General features: G+C 41.2%; 1 protein-coding gene across 1 annotated transcript in view; it reads right to left on the bottom strand.

Annotated features, from left to right (window-relative positions):
- Positions 1–9,690, bottom strand: part of KCTD16 (potassium channel tetramerization domain containing 16) — a 306,232-nt gene extending 296,542 nt beyond the window's left edge. The window contains exon 1 of the mRNA XM_010850449.1: positions 8,763–9,690. Coding sequence (XP_010848751.1) covers positions 8,763–9,594 — 832 coding nt within the window. The 5' untranslated portion in view covers positions 9,595–9,690. The remainder of the gene's footprint in view (positions 1–8,762) is intronic.
- Positions 9,691–15,872: the final 6,182 nt, after the last annotated feature.

The raw sequence follows: 15,872 nt of genomic DNA, 5'->3' as shown, positions 1-15,872 counted from the left end.
ATATATTTATATTTATATATCTATTACATAATAGATACATACCTAATCTATTTATATTTGTATTTATATATATATATATATATATATATATAAGTGTGTGCTCAGTCACTTCAGTAGTATCTGAATTGGCGACCAAGTGGACTGTAACCTACCAGGCTCCTCTGTCCATGGGATTCTCCAGGCATGAATACTGGAGTAGGTTGCTGTGCCCTCGTCCAAGGGATGTGCAATGGGCGTTTGGTTTCCTTCTTTGAGAAATATTTATGAAGGGCCTACAGTTTTGCAGGGTTTTGGCCAGATGTATCACAAGGAATGTGACTGACAGTTCCTACCTTCACAGAACTTACTATCTAATGTTACAGAAACAGTTAAATAAGCAGGTATAATGCAGCATTATTTGTGTCATGGTAAAAGAAAATAGGGTCCTTTGGAGCAAATATAAGAGGTACCTAATCTAAATGTGGTGGGCTTCAAAAGCTTCCCATAAAAGGAACCTATAGATTTGGGACCTGAAGTATTTAATCAAAGCAGGTGGAGGCATAGTTCCAGGCAAAGGGAACATTACGTACAAAACTGAAGAAGCAAGTGTATAACAGCATTCAGGATCTGAGGTTAAAAATGCAAGGGATGGGAGGGCAACAGAAAAGGCAAGGGACAGAAGCAGAAGTCATGTCATGAACAGCTGTGATTCATATTAGGGAGTGACATGGTCAGACTCATACGTTAGAAATCTTACCATATCTGCAGCAGGAAGAAAAGACCCAAAGGGGATCACACCAGACGTGGATGGGAAGGACAATTGCATTTTCTTTGTAATAGTCTAGAAAAGCAGTGGCATGTACCGGTGGCCTGGGCCAGCGTAGCATCAGTGGAAATGGGTAGAAATGGATGGATTTGAGGTGGATGACAGAAAAGAACCAATAGAAATTGGAGTTTGGAGAACTGGTAAGGGAGAAAGAAGAGCCACTCAGGCTTTATTCTTCCCTGGGGAACTGGGCAACTGATGAAACAATTTACTGAGATAAGGAACACACGGAGAGGTTTGGGAAACATATATAAGTTCCGTGGAGTTTCCACACAGTTGAGCAAATCCAAGAATGCAAAATTAGAATAGCCAGTAGGCAAACTTTCCCTGGCTATTCTAAAAATGATTCTCTTTCCCAGTCAACAGGAGCCTTCTTGGTAGGTTCACTGCATCCCTGATGGTAACTCAGCCTAGTGACAAGAACAGCAACGGAATACTAAGCAGTTCTAGGGCTTCCCTGGTGGCTCAGATGGTAAAGAATCTACCTGTAATACAAGACACCTGGGTTTGATCCCTGGGTTGGGAAGATCCCCTGGAAGAGGTCATGTCAACCCACTCCAGTATTCTTGCCTTGAGAATCCCCAGGGATGGAGGAGCCTGGTGGGTTACAGTCTATGGGGTTGCAAAGAGTCTGACATGACTGAGCGACTAAGCACAGCACAGGCAGTTCTTGGATGACTGGAAAGGAAAACACAGGCCTGCTATATCATCAGAATCAACTTGAACAATGGAGAGAATAGGTTCCAATTGTTATTTGCCTATATGACAATTATGAAAAAACTAACAATAAGAAGGTGTCCTTTCCTTGCATCCAAAACATATAGCATTTCAATCTGCCAAAGCAAATTAAAAATGGACTTGCCAACAAATGAAACAACCAACAAAGAATTAATCTCCAAAATATGCAAGCAGCTCATGCAGCTCAATACCAGAAAAACAAACGATCCAATCAAAAAGTGGGCCAAAGAACTAAACAGACATTTCTCCAAAGAATATATACAGATGGCTAAAAAAATACATGAAAAGATGCTCAACATCACTCATTATCAGAGAAAATGAAATCAAAACCACAATGAGGTACCATCTCACGCCGGTCAGAATGGCTGCCATCAAAAAGTCTACAAACAATAAATGCTGGAGAGGTTTTGGAGAAAAAGGAACTCTTGTACACTGTTGGTGGGAATGCAAACTAGTACAGGGTGGAGATTCCTTTAAAAACTGGAAACAGAACTGCCATACAACTCAGCAACCCACTGCTGGGCATACACACCAAGGAAACCAGAATTGAAAGAGACACATGTACCCCGATGTTCACTGCAGCACTGTTTACAACAGCTAGGACATGGAAGCAACCTAGGCGTCAGTTGGCAGACGAATGGATAAGGAAGTTGTGGTACATATACAGAATAGAATATTACTCAGCTATAAAAAAGAACACATTTGAGTCAGTTCTAATGAGATGGATGCTATTATACAAAGTGAAATAAGTCAGAAAGAGAAACACCAATATAGCATATTGACACATATACATGGAATTCAGAAAAATGGTAGCAGTGATCCTATATGCAAGACAGTAAAAAGACACAGATGTAAAGAACAGAATTTTGGACTGTGTAGGAGCAGCGAGGGTGGGATGATTTGAGAGAATAGCACTGAAACATATATATTACCATATGTAAACAAGAAGACCAGTGCAAGTTCAATGCATGAAGCAGGGCACACAAAGCCAGTGCTCTGGGACAACCCAGAGAGATGGGGTGAGGAGGGAGGTGGCAAGGGGTTTCAGAATAGGGGGACACATGTGCACACGTGGCTGATTCATGTCAATGTATGGCAAAAACCACCGAAAGGTTGTAAAGTAATTAGTTTCCAATTGAAATAAATAAATTAATTTTTAAAAAATAAATTAAAAAAGAAATCAAGATCCTAAATAAATAAAAATGGGCTTTCCAACACTTGTGAAGATTTCTTGCAAGAAATTCTGAACTTGAATCTGGCCACGCCTTAGAATCTGGTGTTTAGCTCTAACAAATTACAGAAAATGCAGGGGTAAGAAAAAATGTGTTACTGACATCACAGAGATCATAGAGATGGATGAGCAAAACCCAGAGTGCCGGACATTTGACATGACAAATAGCTTGGTTTCTTCAAACAAATAAACTGGAAGAAAAAAAGAAAGAAAGAAAGGAGAGAGAGAAAAAGTGTGAAGGGGGATAGGAGGAAGGAAGGGAGAAATAAAAAGATTTAAGATTTTTGCCACTTTGTGGTAATGTCATATGCAATATTCTTTTTCTTTAATAGATAGCAATAAAAGATAATATGGAGGATAAGAATCCAGCTGCCAGTGCAGGGGACACAGGTTCGATCCCCTCTTCTGGGAAGACTCTACATGCCTTGAAACAACTAAGCCCATGAGCCACAATTACTGAAGTCCCCATGCCTAGAGTCGTGCTCTGCAACAAGAGAAGCCATTGCAATGAGAAGCCCAAACACCACAACTAGAGAGAAGCCCATGCACAGACACAGAGACCCAGCGTATCCAAGAATAAATAAATTTTTAAAAGATAATGGACGTACCTCATTTGACTCTTGACTCAAGCAAGACAACTTTAAAAAAAATACTGTGAGAGAATCAAAGTTTGTATACCAACTAGATATCAGAAGATATCAAAGTACTATTTGTTTTGTATGTGATAATGTTACTGTGATGCATTTTAAAATTAATTTTAGTTTAGAAACATATAGTTTTTAATGGATGAGTGAAATGATTAATACCTGAAATTTGTTTCAAAATAATCCAGTGCAAACAGAAGAGAAAGTAGGTAGGGATATATATGAAACAAGATTAGTCTGGTAATAATCACTGCAAGTTTTGGAGCTGGGTGTTTCTACATTTGGGTGTTTGAAAATTTCCATACTGAAATGTTTTAGCTGACTTGCCAAGAAATGCAGGATTTGAGGAAAGCTAGAGCAAAGACCAAAGAAAAGAGCAACAGTCAGCTGTGATGCAGAGATTGAACATCACCTCTGCTTTCAGAAGAACTGTTTCTCGGCATGGAACCGGCACTCTCTCCTCTGTCCAGTCACCCCTCTCCATGGTTTGTGCTTGGAGGTGTTCCAAATGGAGCTCAGTGGCATTTTCTCTGTTTATAATTCCTCTGATAAGATCCAAATCTCTTCAGGCTGTCAGAATCATTTGGTCTTCTCTTTCTAACCATACACACACACACACACACACACACACACACATATGTTTTAACATATCAAGGGACTTGGGGGCAATCACAGAGTTCTCCCCCTTTTTTCTCACATACTGACATTTCTCTTGCTGCCAAATTCATTCAGGGAGGCCAGAGACTTAGGAAGAAACTACTCAAATCATCTCTTACAAGGAATCAGGCTCAGGTAATATATCCCGTTTAGCATGAAAGTGAAGACAAATGACATATTTTACTATGCAGAAGAAGGGGTCGACAGAGAATGAGATGATTGGATGGCATCACCAACTCAATGGACATGAGTCTGAGAAAACTTCAGGAGACAGTGAAGGACAGGGAAGTCCATGGAGTCTCAAAGAATCAGACATGACTTAGTGACTGAACAACAACTAACATGTTTACAGTACTATTACATTGAGCCCAATGGTCAGAGAACAGCATCTTAAAGAGACAAGAAAAAAACGATACCCACTGCCCCTGTCCTTTATCATCACCAGCCAATATCTCCCCAAGCAAGGTCTAGGCTGACTTCATGATGAAGCCTTATACTTAGATTATGTTATATATTTAAATTATAAATTGTAAAATAAGAAGGCACAGGCCTTAAGAACACTCCCTTTGGGATACAAAGTCACCTGATCAACAGCTATTAAAAGGTTTCTTATGGACAAAAACCTCTGAAAAAATTACACCATGCCTTGAAAATATTGTAAATATCATGACAGGACAGAACTTTACTGACATCTTGATTGTGGCATAAAGAGAAAGAACTTGAAAGCAGGAATGACTAAAGCATGAGGAAAGAGGAGCATCTAAGATGGAAAAGACAGAAAAACATCACAGAAAGAGGACAGGTAGGTAAACACCAGACCTTCATGGTTTGGACTTTGCTGTTCTGTGTCTTCATTTTGAATGTGCCAACATCATATTTCTATGGACAACAAAAATTGAAGCTATCATTGGTAACTTTTAAGGAACAAGGAAAAAGAAAGCTAGAATTATTTCAAGATAGATTCTTTTCTGCCTGTTTTCCTTTAAAAACTCACCCTTTTACAAGTTTTAAAATCAACACTGGGAAAATTACTCACAATGGCTAGAACCACCATTTCTTCCTAATACAAGGTCATGCAGAATTCTAAGTAAGAAATCATTTCCTAATCTACTTTTCTCCAACACCCCCATCTCAATCAACCACCCTGAAGATATATACTATGTATACAAAGCAATTTAGAAACTTTGGTAGAAACAACCTTTTGAATGTAAGGAAACCAAGTAAAGAGAAAAAAGGTTAAAATGCACTTCCAAGTAGTAATCTATTGAAAAGGCAATGAATCGATGTCTCTATCTATGATTCACAGAACTCAGTTTATGTTTTTGGATGCAATTCTATTAGAGGCAAATGCCTTTGAATCTGAATGCTTTCAGGAATTTGTCTAAAGTAACTCACTCTTAGGAATAAGATTAAGGAAATGTACATAATCTTCTCCAATGAAGAACAACTTTCCCTCTCACTAGGGCATTGGAAGAGGGCTCTAAATAAGAGGTTCATTTATTTCCATACACCTGTGATTTTGTTCCTAAGTGGTGTGAATGGCTATTGATTCAATATCAGGACTTCTGTCTTCCAAATTACTTAACTCATTCCATCTGGAGGTGAGTCAAGACGTCATCCTCTGATGTTTATGATATTGCCTTCCATACAATACTTGGAAAGAAAACAGAGGTAATTGTTTACCTAGTTGGATGAGAAAGAGGGGAAAATATCTTCTTGTTGTTTTAAATTAAAACAATTAAAATACTTTGTGAGGCAATCCTAGGACAGACATTTCTATGTTCTTATAACACTCACATTTTCCTGCTTGCTGCTAAGTGAATCATAATCCATAGTATCTCACATATTGTATTTTGGTGTATAAGCAGTGTAAACAAACACATTTCTTGCCACCCTGTTGAACACACACAAACACCTGTTGACTTTTTTCTAGTTTTATATTAAACAGTCAAAACTACTTGATATTGATCATCAATTCTAGGTCTACATGAAGACTGAATGAGGCAAGAATCTAACCTGTTAATAACGGACAGATCTCCCTGGAAAATCTAGAAGAAAATTAAGCAAACAGAGGAAGAAGAGGTCTCTCCCCATGACTATCAACCACCATATACAATGTATTAATTTCTTGCTGTTCATTTTTACTGTGATATGGATCCAGGCAAAGTGATTCTGCATTATCCCTTGGTTATTAGAAAAGTCTGATTTCTTGGAGTTCATTCCTTGGAACTAGGAAGTTTGTCACCACATGTCTATATCTTTATCTACAGATATTTTTATAACCTAGGAGGAAGTTGGGATCCCCTATAAGGAACAACTTTGCTGTTGGTTGGCTGTTTTTTTTTAAAAATGGGGGAAGTGCTCCCTGAGACACATACTGCTCTTCAGACCACTGCCCTTCAAAACCTGGATGGCAGGCAGGTGGTGGTTTCTGGGCTCCATGCCCTCTGCAATGCATGCAGTGGCTCAGGGTTGGCGATTGGTCAATTGGCAGGGCTTGGGGCATCTTTGCATACAGGCAGTTCCCTGCTTTAGAGCACCTCCCAGAGTTTTGGCCCATTAACCCAAGCACAACAGCTTGATGAATTAATGCTTATAGAGGCACAGTTGGCAGCTTCTAATTAAATAATTATGGCTAAGCAGCTGCACGGAAGCTGTCATGCACCCTAGAAAGCCAGCTGTCAGCTTTATTGATCCTGAGACTGAGGAAGAGTTAACACTTAGCTCTGGTTGTTGGGTACAAAGAGCAAGTATATCATATGCAGTATATGCTGTGCAATATGAAGGTGTTGCATATTTGTGCTAGTCTGAGCCACCTGCTCCTTGGCATCCTCTCAGCAATCCAACAAAAAAAAGAAGTGATCATATGATTAGAGAACAGAGTCTGTCTGGAGCAATCTACAGAGGGCTTACTATTATACAGATGAGGCCTTGATAAACACAGAAATGTCACTGAGCTAGCAGACAACTCAGGCTCTAAGTCTCATTTAGATGAGCAAGTGATTGGAATCAAGTGTGGTCTTTTTGAGGGGGTATGACTGATATGTTTTCTTCTGTTTGACTAAAGTTTCCTAAGAGGCCATTTTCAAATATTAGAAATTGGGGAACAAGGTAAATATCACAAACCTAGATTTAAATTCAACGATGCATTTTTTTTTCCAAGTTAGAAGACGTCTGTTCTACAGAATCACAGATAATGTCATATTCCTTTATAGAAAGCTAAAAAGCTAAAGCTTTATCTCTACGCTAATGGAAAACTCACCAGAAGAAAGAAACCAGAATCTGGCCACTAAGCCCCAACACAGAGGAAGGTATAGATTATAGATAAAAGCCATAGATAGGGGTATTGAACCAAATAATGCTTGTTACAGAACATCAGAATGCAACTGAACTGCTAGCTGATTCTTTTCTCCGCAGGCTGTTCTTTCTATACAATCTATGTGTTTTCACTTCTAAAAACCAAATCTGTGATAACCCAGTACAGAGCAACTTGGCTTCCCACAGGCCTTGTCACCAAGGCTCCCAACATCATCTCCAAAGGAATAAAGACAACTGTAGGCAAAACTCAGTCCAACAGATTCAGTCACACCTGAATGTACAGAGACATTTAGATATTTTAATCCTCAAAATTTATGGATTTGCCTTAAAATAAGAATAGAGAAAAACTGGAAACATATTTCTCATGGAATTCACTTCACCCAGCTCCCAGACCTGTTGAAAATCAGCAGTTCATCAAGCACTGAACTTTACAGACTAATTGCTTTCCTCCCAGAGATCAATGGCTTATGGTTAATTTAGAGTAATTCTTAAAAGAAGGCATTCTGTACAGTAAATTGTCATTTAAACAACTGGACTGACTCTAAGAAACTCTTACTATAAAGACTTCAGTGCAATTGTTTCCTTTCTTTTTTTCTCTTCTGGTTTCCTTTTATGCCAGTGATTATACCACCTCAGTTGTCTGAAGCTGACTGTGTGTGATTGACAATTCTCAAGGATTCATTCCTTTTGGGTGAATCCTAAATGCAGCTCGGCTTAATTAAGTCTGCAGTGCAACTCAAATCTCAGTACAAATTGCTAAGGAATCAAATCACAAATTCGTGAAAGCCTAGGCAGGCAAATTTCAGACTTGGGGTCGGGGGGAAGGGGTCTTTCATCAGTCTGTACTGCCATCTAGCCAAGATCACGTCATTCAGTGCAACATCCATTTTGCTTTCAACATTCCTGATGAAAGCTGTCTTCAGAAACCAGCTTAATAGACCCCAAAGTTCAGATAAGACAACAGTCAGCAGCACTTCAGCCACTCTGAGTCTACTGAACTCCCATGACCCAACAGCCAAGTTCTCATCATTGCCTTATCTTCACAGTTCAATATCCGACAGACACACATGTCTATTTTCATTCCACATATTACCTATACCAATATCATTTGTATACTGTGATTTTTGAGGCCTTTAAATATTCTGTGAGTTGATTGGGAAAACAAAAGTTACCTTAGGTAAAACATGAAAGCTGATTATAACCCCTAGCTATACCTCAAGAGTTAAAAAAATAAAATAAAAATCCCCAAACAGCATTTAAACAACAACACGTTCCTTAGACGTAGACTGAACGTGCAGACCATATATACATATATATCTGTTAAACAAATCCATACACATGAAAAACAACAAGAACGCTCTGTACTTACGGTAGAAGACGTACTCAGTGTAGCTTGACCAGATCTTGTCATCTGTATACTGGTTGACGAAAGATGCTGTTACTGAGGAGTTACAGGCCACCATGTGGAATCCACATTCTGACAACATATCAAAAGCCCTTTCCAGATGCCTGAATTTGAGATAAAATCTGGATGTGTATCTTTCTGGGGCTCGGTCAGGGTCTCTGCTCTCATTCAAACTCTCTCCAAAGACCTCCTTCGCCAAGGAAATCCTTCCACAAACCAAAATCCGGGGAACTCTCCGAAACTTGGCATCTGCCTGCCCCTCTCTGCCCATGGTGCAGGACCCCCTGTAACCCACAGTAATAAAACCCCACTTGCGGTCAGCAGGGAGCAGCGAGGAAGGGGGGCAGATTCTCGTGTCACTTCCTTGGGAGGCATCTTCAAAGTCACTGTGGCAGAATTCATCTGGGCTTTGCTTGATTTCATCAGGGGTCAGGAGTTTGACCAAGTCTGGGAGCTGGAAGTACTCAGCTTCTCTTTTCAGTCTTCCCCTTTCTGGAAAGTGATCAGGCAGGACCACCTGCCTGTCCCTGAGATAGTCCAGAATATAACGGAACAAGAATCCATCTCTGTCAATGAAAAACCTTCCCTTGGAGTCCTTGGCTAGGTCGTTAGCTGTGTCTCTCTTTGGGGAAAACATTTTCCACAGGAGGGAATGAGGGATACTTATTAATGTGGAATGGCGAGTGAAATAAACTTGACCCCCAACATTCAGCTCCACGACCTCGGGGAAGGAGTTGGGAACTGCAGCCCCTTGTTCTCGAGAATAATAACGACTACAGTTGCCACTCAGAGCCATGGTCCCTTTCTTCTTTTTCTTCTCCTATTTTGATGTGAAGGAGCGACCCAATGGAGTCACAGCCTGATCCTTTGCAGCAACTTATAACGGAGGGAGAGGATGATAACTTGTTAAAAACAACCTCTTCTTACCCCAGTTTTTTTTTTCCCCCCAACAAAGCAAAATTTGAAAGAGTCCACAGGTGAAGTGATGCTACAGAAGTAGTTTAAACCCTGGCAGGTGGTGAGCTATGACTTCATGGAATATAATCAACTCATCTGCATCCAGTTTTCCCCCAAGCTCAGTAGGCAAGGCCGGTCAGGTCTCCAGTTACTGAGAGGTCTGTCTGCAGGAAAAGAGAGAAAATTATTTCCTCAAACACAGCATGAGTCAGAAAAAAAGAGACTGCTGGAGAGAGGAGAGGGAGGTAGAAGGAGGGAGGGAAACCGAAAGGGAGGGAGGGAGAGATTATTTTACATAAGCAGCCCTGGAATTACTGATTTCAGCCATTCTTCAACTAAATCGTAGCTTCTTTCAAGGTATTTCGTGTCTACATATTTATCTATATCCCTCTGTCTCCAGCATTTAGTATTAAAAACATTTCTATTTGATTTCTGCATTAAAAACGAATATGCAATTTTCAACTTCTAAAAGGAGATTTATTTTCTTTCCCCAGCTGGAGAGGAAAAGCAATAAGCCCTAGAACTTACCTCAGTGAGTGCTGGAAACAGTTCTTGTGAAGAAATACCCATTTGCAAAGCAGTCCAAATCCCCAGCCACACACAGAGTCTGGAGCTTGTCAAAATCCCAAACAGGTAAAATACAGAGGTATCAGTGAAAAGTGCCAGAGAGATGTGCTCTTAGAAAATAATAATTATATAGATAAATATTTATATAAATGTATATTTGTGTATATGTATGTATATATTCACTCCCAATCTCAAGTTAAAACAAGTCACAAAAAAGTTAAACTGTGACTAGAGGTGGTTGGATTGAAGAAGCAAAGCAGAGAAAAATATTCAAAGCTTCTCCAGGAAGAAAAAAAAAAAAAAAAATCAAACCTTTGGAAAGAATCCTTAAAACAAAAGAGAGTTGCAAGAGGTACCGGGACTTAGAAGCTTTTCAGAAAGCCCAGAAGCAAGACAGATGCTCCCTGCTGGGGTCCCAGGTAGCCACCCCACCTGCCGGCAAGGACAAGCGGGCTCCCATGTTCCCAGCCAGGTGGGAGCGGGCGGCCGCCGCGGCGCAGAGATGCCGGCGCGGGGCTCAGGCTCGGGCTTCTCCGGTGGAGGAGCTGGGTGGTTCCACAGTTCCCAGTGCAGTTCGGATGCTGTTGTTTCAGCAGTGCAGGCAAGAAACCATCCAGGGAAATGACTATTACATCATCTTAAAGGAATATGGCTTGGAGAGAGCGGAGGCAGCTCCAAGTCACGTCCGCCTCGGTGACAGGTCGCCGGGACTGCACGGGGACGCCGCGCTCCGGCCGTGGGCACGCGAGTCCCCCGGGCGCTCCGGGCTCGGGGCGGGGACGCAGCGCGGCGCAGCCGCTTCCCTCCCGGTCCTGTCCGGGAGTCTGGAGTTTCCAAGGGCCTTTGCTTTGCCCTTTCGTGCTGTCTCTAGACCTCCACAGCCACCACCATGCCCCAGAAACAACCCCTCAACCCAGATGAACACGGCGGTTTTTCATTTTAAAAAATCAACAAACGATTCCTTTGCATGTGCACTAAATTTCTGCTAAAGGGCAAATTGCCCCCTCTAAAGCTTGCTTAAAAGAAAAAAAAGCATACTCAATGACCCCAATGTTCAAGCTACAAAGTGGGTTTTTCTCTCCCCAAAGAGGACTAAGCCATGTTCTCTCAGATGCCCTTTCCTGTTTTTGTTTTTTTGTTTTTCCTTTTTCTCCATTCCTCTGCCACCCTCACCCCAGCAAATAAATAAATAATGAATATATACATCCATACCTTCAGTCTCTCTGGAATTTCTGATGGTCCTTCCCAAGACTATAGGAAGAACTGGTACCCTCGGAAAAAAACAGGGTTTCTATCAGTAAGTCATTATCTTGGCTTTACCGTAAGACATCGTTACCTGCAACTTTTTTCTGGGTCTGTTTCCTTACGAAGCTTCTCTCTGGATGTGCCCCCGCCCCCTCCCATCTCATCCCAAGAGGACTCTGGTGGAAGACACGCCTGCAAAAAGACATTTTACTCCCGTCCCAGAGGGTTCCCTTAAGTGCATCATTAGAGTTTCAGGAAGGCATTTCCAGGGCAACGTAATCCACTAACAAAGTGCTTCCAGTTGATCCTGCCAGTCAATAATGGCCCAGGCAACAGCTTACAGTAAGTCAGCCATTTCCCCTTTCAAACACCAATGTCTTAGGACTCACATTCCTAATGAGAATGTAGTACTTCATCTATGAATAATATATACAGGGCACACTCCATTCCAAACAACTGCTATTTTTAAAAGATGAAAACCAAAAATGGAGAGAAAAGTGTGAATTAGATACATTTTATGGGATACATGGGTTTATTGCCAGCTCTTGCCCCAAGAATTAGCGTGAAGATAGACTCAGCAGTAGCATAAAATAATTTCTAATCTAACACTCTTTTCTTTCGCTAAGAATCAGGTTACTGAACACATTCAGAGTATTAGCTAACACTCCAACACCTGATTATATTTAACTTTGTTTCTTTAACTAATGTATTAACCTACTCTGGCCTCAATCTTTGGGATTTTAATGCTGGATGTGCTTGTTATTTGATGCACTCATATCGCCATCTAGTGTCCTCAAACTATCAGTGCAGGACTATATCCAGCAACTTGTGTGTAAGTGTGTGTGTGTGTGTGTGTGCGCACGCGTGTGCGTGTTCAGTCGTGTCCGATTCTCTGGGAACCCATGGACTGTAAGACCGCCAGGCTCCTCTGTCCATGGAATTTTCCAGGCAAAAATACTGGAATGGGTTGCCATTTCCTACTACTCCAGGGAATCTTCCGGACCTAGGGATCGAACCGCGTCTCTAGTGTCTCCTGCATTGGCAGGCGGACTCTACCACTGCACCATTTGGGCCAAAGGTCAGGATTTTTTTCATCTTTGTTTTAAAGTTCTTGAGTATTATCAGAAATGATCTGTTCACCAAGATGACAAAGTAAACATCTAGTTGCCATCGGGTTAAGGGGAAAAGTAAGTCTGAATCCATAGCTAGTGAGTACTGCCTTTGGTTGTAGTAAAGAGCAAATTATTTTATGTCTAACCAAGTCGGCCAGCACACCATGACAGTGGCTTTGGAGATTGGATCTTAAAGTATTTGGGAAGAGAAATCATAGTTTTTAAAACTAAAAGGAGCTTGTGAAATGGAATCACCATCTCATCTTAAAGACGTAGAAACTGAGTATAAAGAGGGAAAGCACTTCCACGGGGTCACACAGCAAGGTGAGGGTTAGACCCCTGCCTATTCAGAACAGTCAGTGTCCTGTTTTTAACCTTATGGATTCTGGAATAGGAATGGAGAGGTGGCAAATAAAGAAAACAAGAAGAATTTTAAGATTATTACACATTTGAAAACGCAGCAAGTCATTTAAAAGCGCTTTTAATATGAAATTAAATTGCAAGGCTAAAATATTTTCACAATTTAAAAGAAGAGTATTCTGTATCTCAGAAGTGAGAAGCTCTTTTCATTGGTCTGGGCTTCATCAGTTCAGTTCAGTTCAGTTCAGTTACTCAGTCGTGTCTGACTCTTTGCAGGTTAGGCTATTTCTGAGACAAGTAGTTCTTAATTTGGGGGAGAATGGACTGCTTGGAGAAAATCCAGGCAATGAATACATGAACATAAAAGTTCACATTCAATGTCAGGGACAAAGCCTCTGAGGAAGAGCTGAATAAAAAGGCAGCAGGGAGATCACGTGGCCAGGGACGCACATTCCCAGCCATACTCACATTTGGACTATGAACCTTCTTTCTTTTTCTTTTTTTTTTTTTAATGTGGACAATTTAAAAGTCTTTACTGAAATTGTTGCAATATTGTTTCTGTCTTATGTTTTGGGTTTTGGCCAGGGGGCATAGGAAATCTTAGCTCCCTGATCCAAGCTGCACCACCAGCACTGGAAGGCAAAGTCTTAACCACTGGACTGCCAGGGAAGTCCCTGAACCTTCTTTGTAAAATGAGATTACACACACACTCACAGAGACACATTCTGAGGACTGAAAAAAAATAAATAAATAAAACATTCACCACACAACCTTAACCTTATAACCATACCACCTGAATGCACTCTGAATTCATATTTTGTAATAAACACTGTTAAGTACCCCAGACTTTGCACACATATATTGCTGTATATTGTTTTGTGCTAAAAAAAATTCATTTAGTATAATAAACAGTTAAAAATAAACAACTGTTTTTATAGCCCTCTTGAGGTATATTTGCTTTTTAATCTACCTGGATCCTCAAGATATTAAGAGGGTCTGGACCTCTTACCCTTTGAGAGGTCAGGGATTTTGTTCGAGGTTGGCCCTAAGTCTATTCACATTGGGGTTTGTAGAACCCAGGTTAATAGCCTCTGATCTGTACTCTTTCTTGTTCCTTTAGTCTCAGGGAGGCAAAGGATAAGAAGTGAGATTAAAGCAATAATTGGCTTGGAGGAAACAAAGCAATACACTATCTAGAGAGATTTAAGTAGTGCTAAAGTAAGCGAGTGTGTCCCAGGGTGTCTCAGGGAGGTTGTCAGTAATCCCAGCTGTTTGGTGCCTGAACAAGAGGCAAGAAGCCAAGTCTAGGCTGTAAGTGTATTCCTGTCCTTCATGTCAGCAGATAACACTGCTAGTGTTATTATTCTCTTCTGGCAGCTCTCCATTGAAGCACCGTGGGATGCCACACTCTGTGCAAAGGCCGAACATCCAGCAACAGATTTCTCTTAAGCAAAGAGTGAGGAAGAATGTTGCATCCCGTTCCTTGTAATATTCAAGCCCACAGCTCATGAAGACACACCATGGGTAACTTGTGGAGTTGATGGAACGTGTCTTAGCTTCTATTTCCTGTTCCCCACTTTCACACACCCCCAGAGCTGAATGTTGAAGAGTGTGTTCTCAAAAGGACAATTTTAATTTTGGAATAATGTGATCACCTCCCACATCCTCGCCCCCTAACACATCCTTAAGTTTCCTCTCCCTTAAAGGGAGATAGCTTTCATGCTGACTGTGTTATCAGGGAGGGAATTGATCTCATCAACTTACTCATGCTAAGATGCTGTGCATTCATTGTGTTACATGCCCCAGGGACTCCTGAATTATCAGCATCATCTTAATAGCTACTGTTGATGGAGGGCCTGTCAGAGCCATTACCTCTGTCTCAGCTCTCCCCGACTGGTGGTGTAACATCGAACAGAAGACTGAATGTCTCTGAGCCAGGGTAAAACAGAGATAATAAGAAGACTGCCTCTCAGGTGTGCTGTGCAGATAAAATACAGTGATCTGCATGTTGAACCCCTAGCACATTCCCCAGCTCTAGGCGAGTGCTTAATGAATGTCAGTTGCTGCTGCTGCTGCTAAGTCGCTTCAGTCGTGTCCGACTCTGTGCGACCCCATAGACGGCAGCCCATCAGGCCCCCCCGTCCCTGGGATTCTCCAGGCAAGAACACTGGAGTGGGTTGCCATTTCCTTCTCCAATGCATGAAAGTGAAAAGTGAAAGTGAAGTCGCTCGGTCATGTCCGACTCTTTGCGACCCTATGGACTGCAGCCTACCAGGCTCCTCCATCCATGGGATTTTCCAGGCAAGAGTACTGGAGTGGGGTGCCATCCCCTTCTCCGTGAATGTCAGTAGTATCCATTAAAGAGGTAGAAGCAGCCATATTTGTTGTTGTTCAGCTCAAGTTGAGGCATAAAGAAGTTACCAAAGATGCCCAAAGATTGAAATTCAGTTCTGTTTGCAAATCTGTTGCTCTTCCCACTATGTAGTTTTAGGTAAAGATTATTACTTGGTATAAAAGTATTTCTCAGTAATGGGGGAATCAGGCTTTGGTGGGGGAGATGGGTGGCAGAATAGGGAACTGAGAATAATCGATACCACAATGGTTAAAAATAGAAATGCCATTATCTTCTGCCAGATGGGGTTGCATTCCTGGTACCCTTTCATCCATTCCAAACAGATTTATTAAGTACTATGCTTATGGCACAAAGAGAAGAGGAACGAAAAAGCCTCTTGATGAAAGTGAAAGAGAGTGAAAAAGTTGGCTTCAAGCTCAACATTCAGAAAACTAAGATCATGGCATCTGATCCTATCACTTCATGGGAAATAGATGAGGT

This window comes from Bison bison, unplaced genomic scaffold, assembly GCF_000754665.1.
Source record: "Bison bison bison isolate TAMUID 2011002044 unplaced genomic scaffold, Bison_UMD1.0 scf7180017864291, whole genome shotgun sequence".
Lineage (NCBI taxonomy): Eukaryota > Metazoa > Chordata > Mammalia > Artiodactyla > Bovidae > Bison > Bison bison.
Note: the sequence above shows the minus strand (reverse complement) of the source record. Positions and strands in the feature narration are given on the sequence as shown.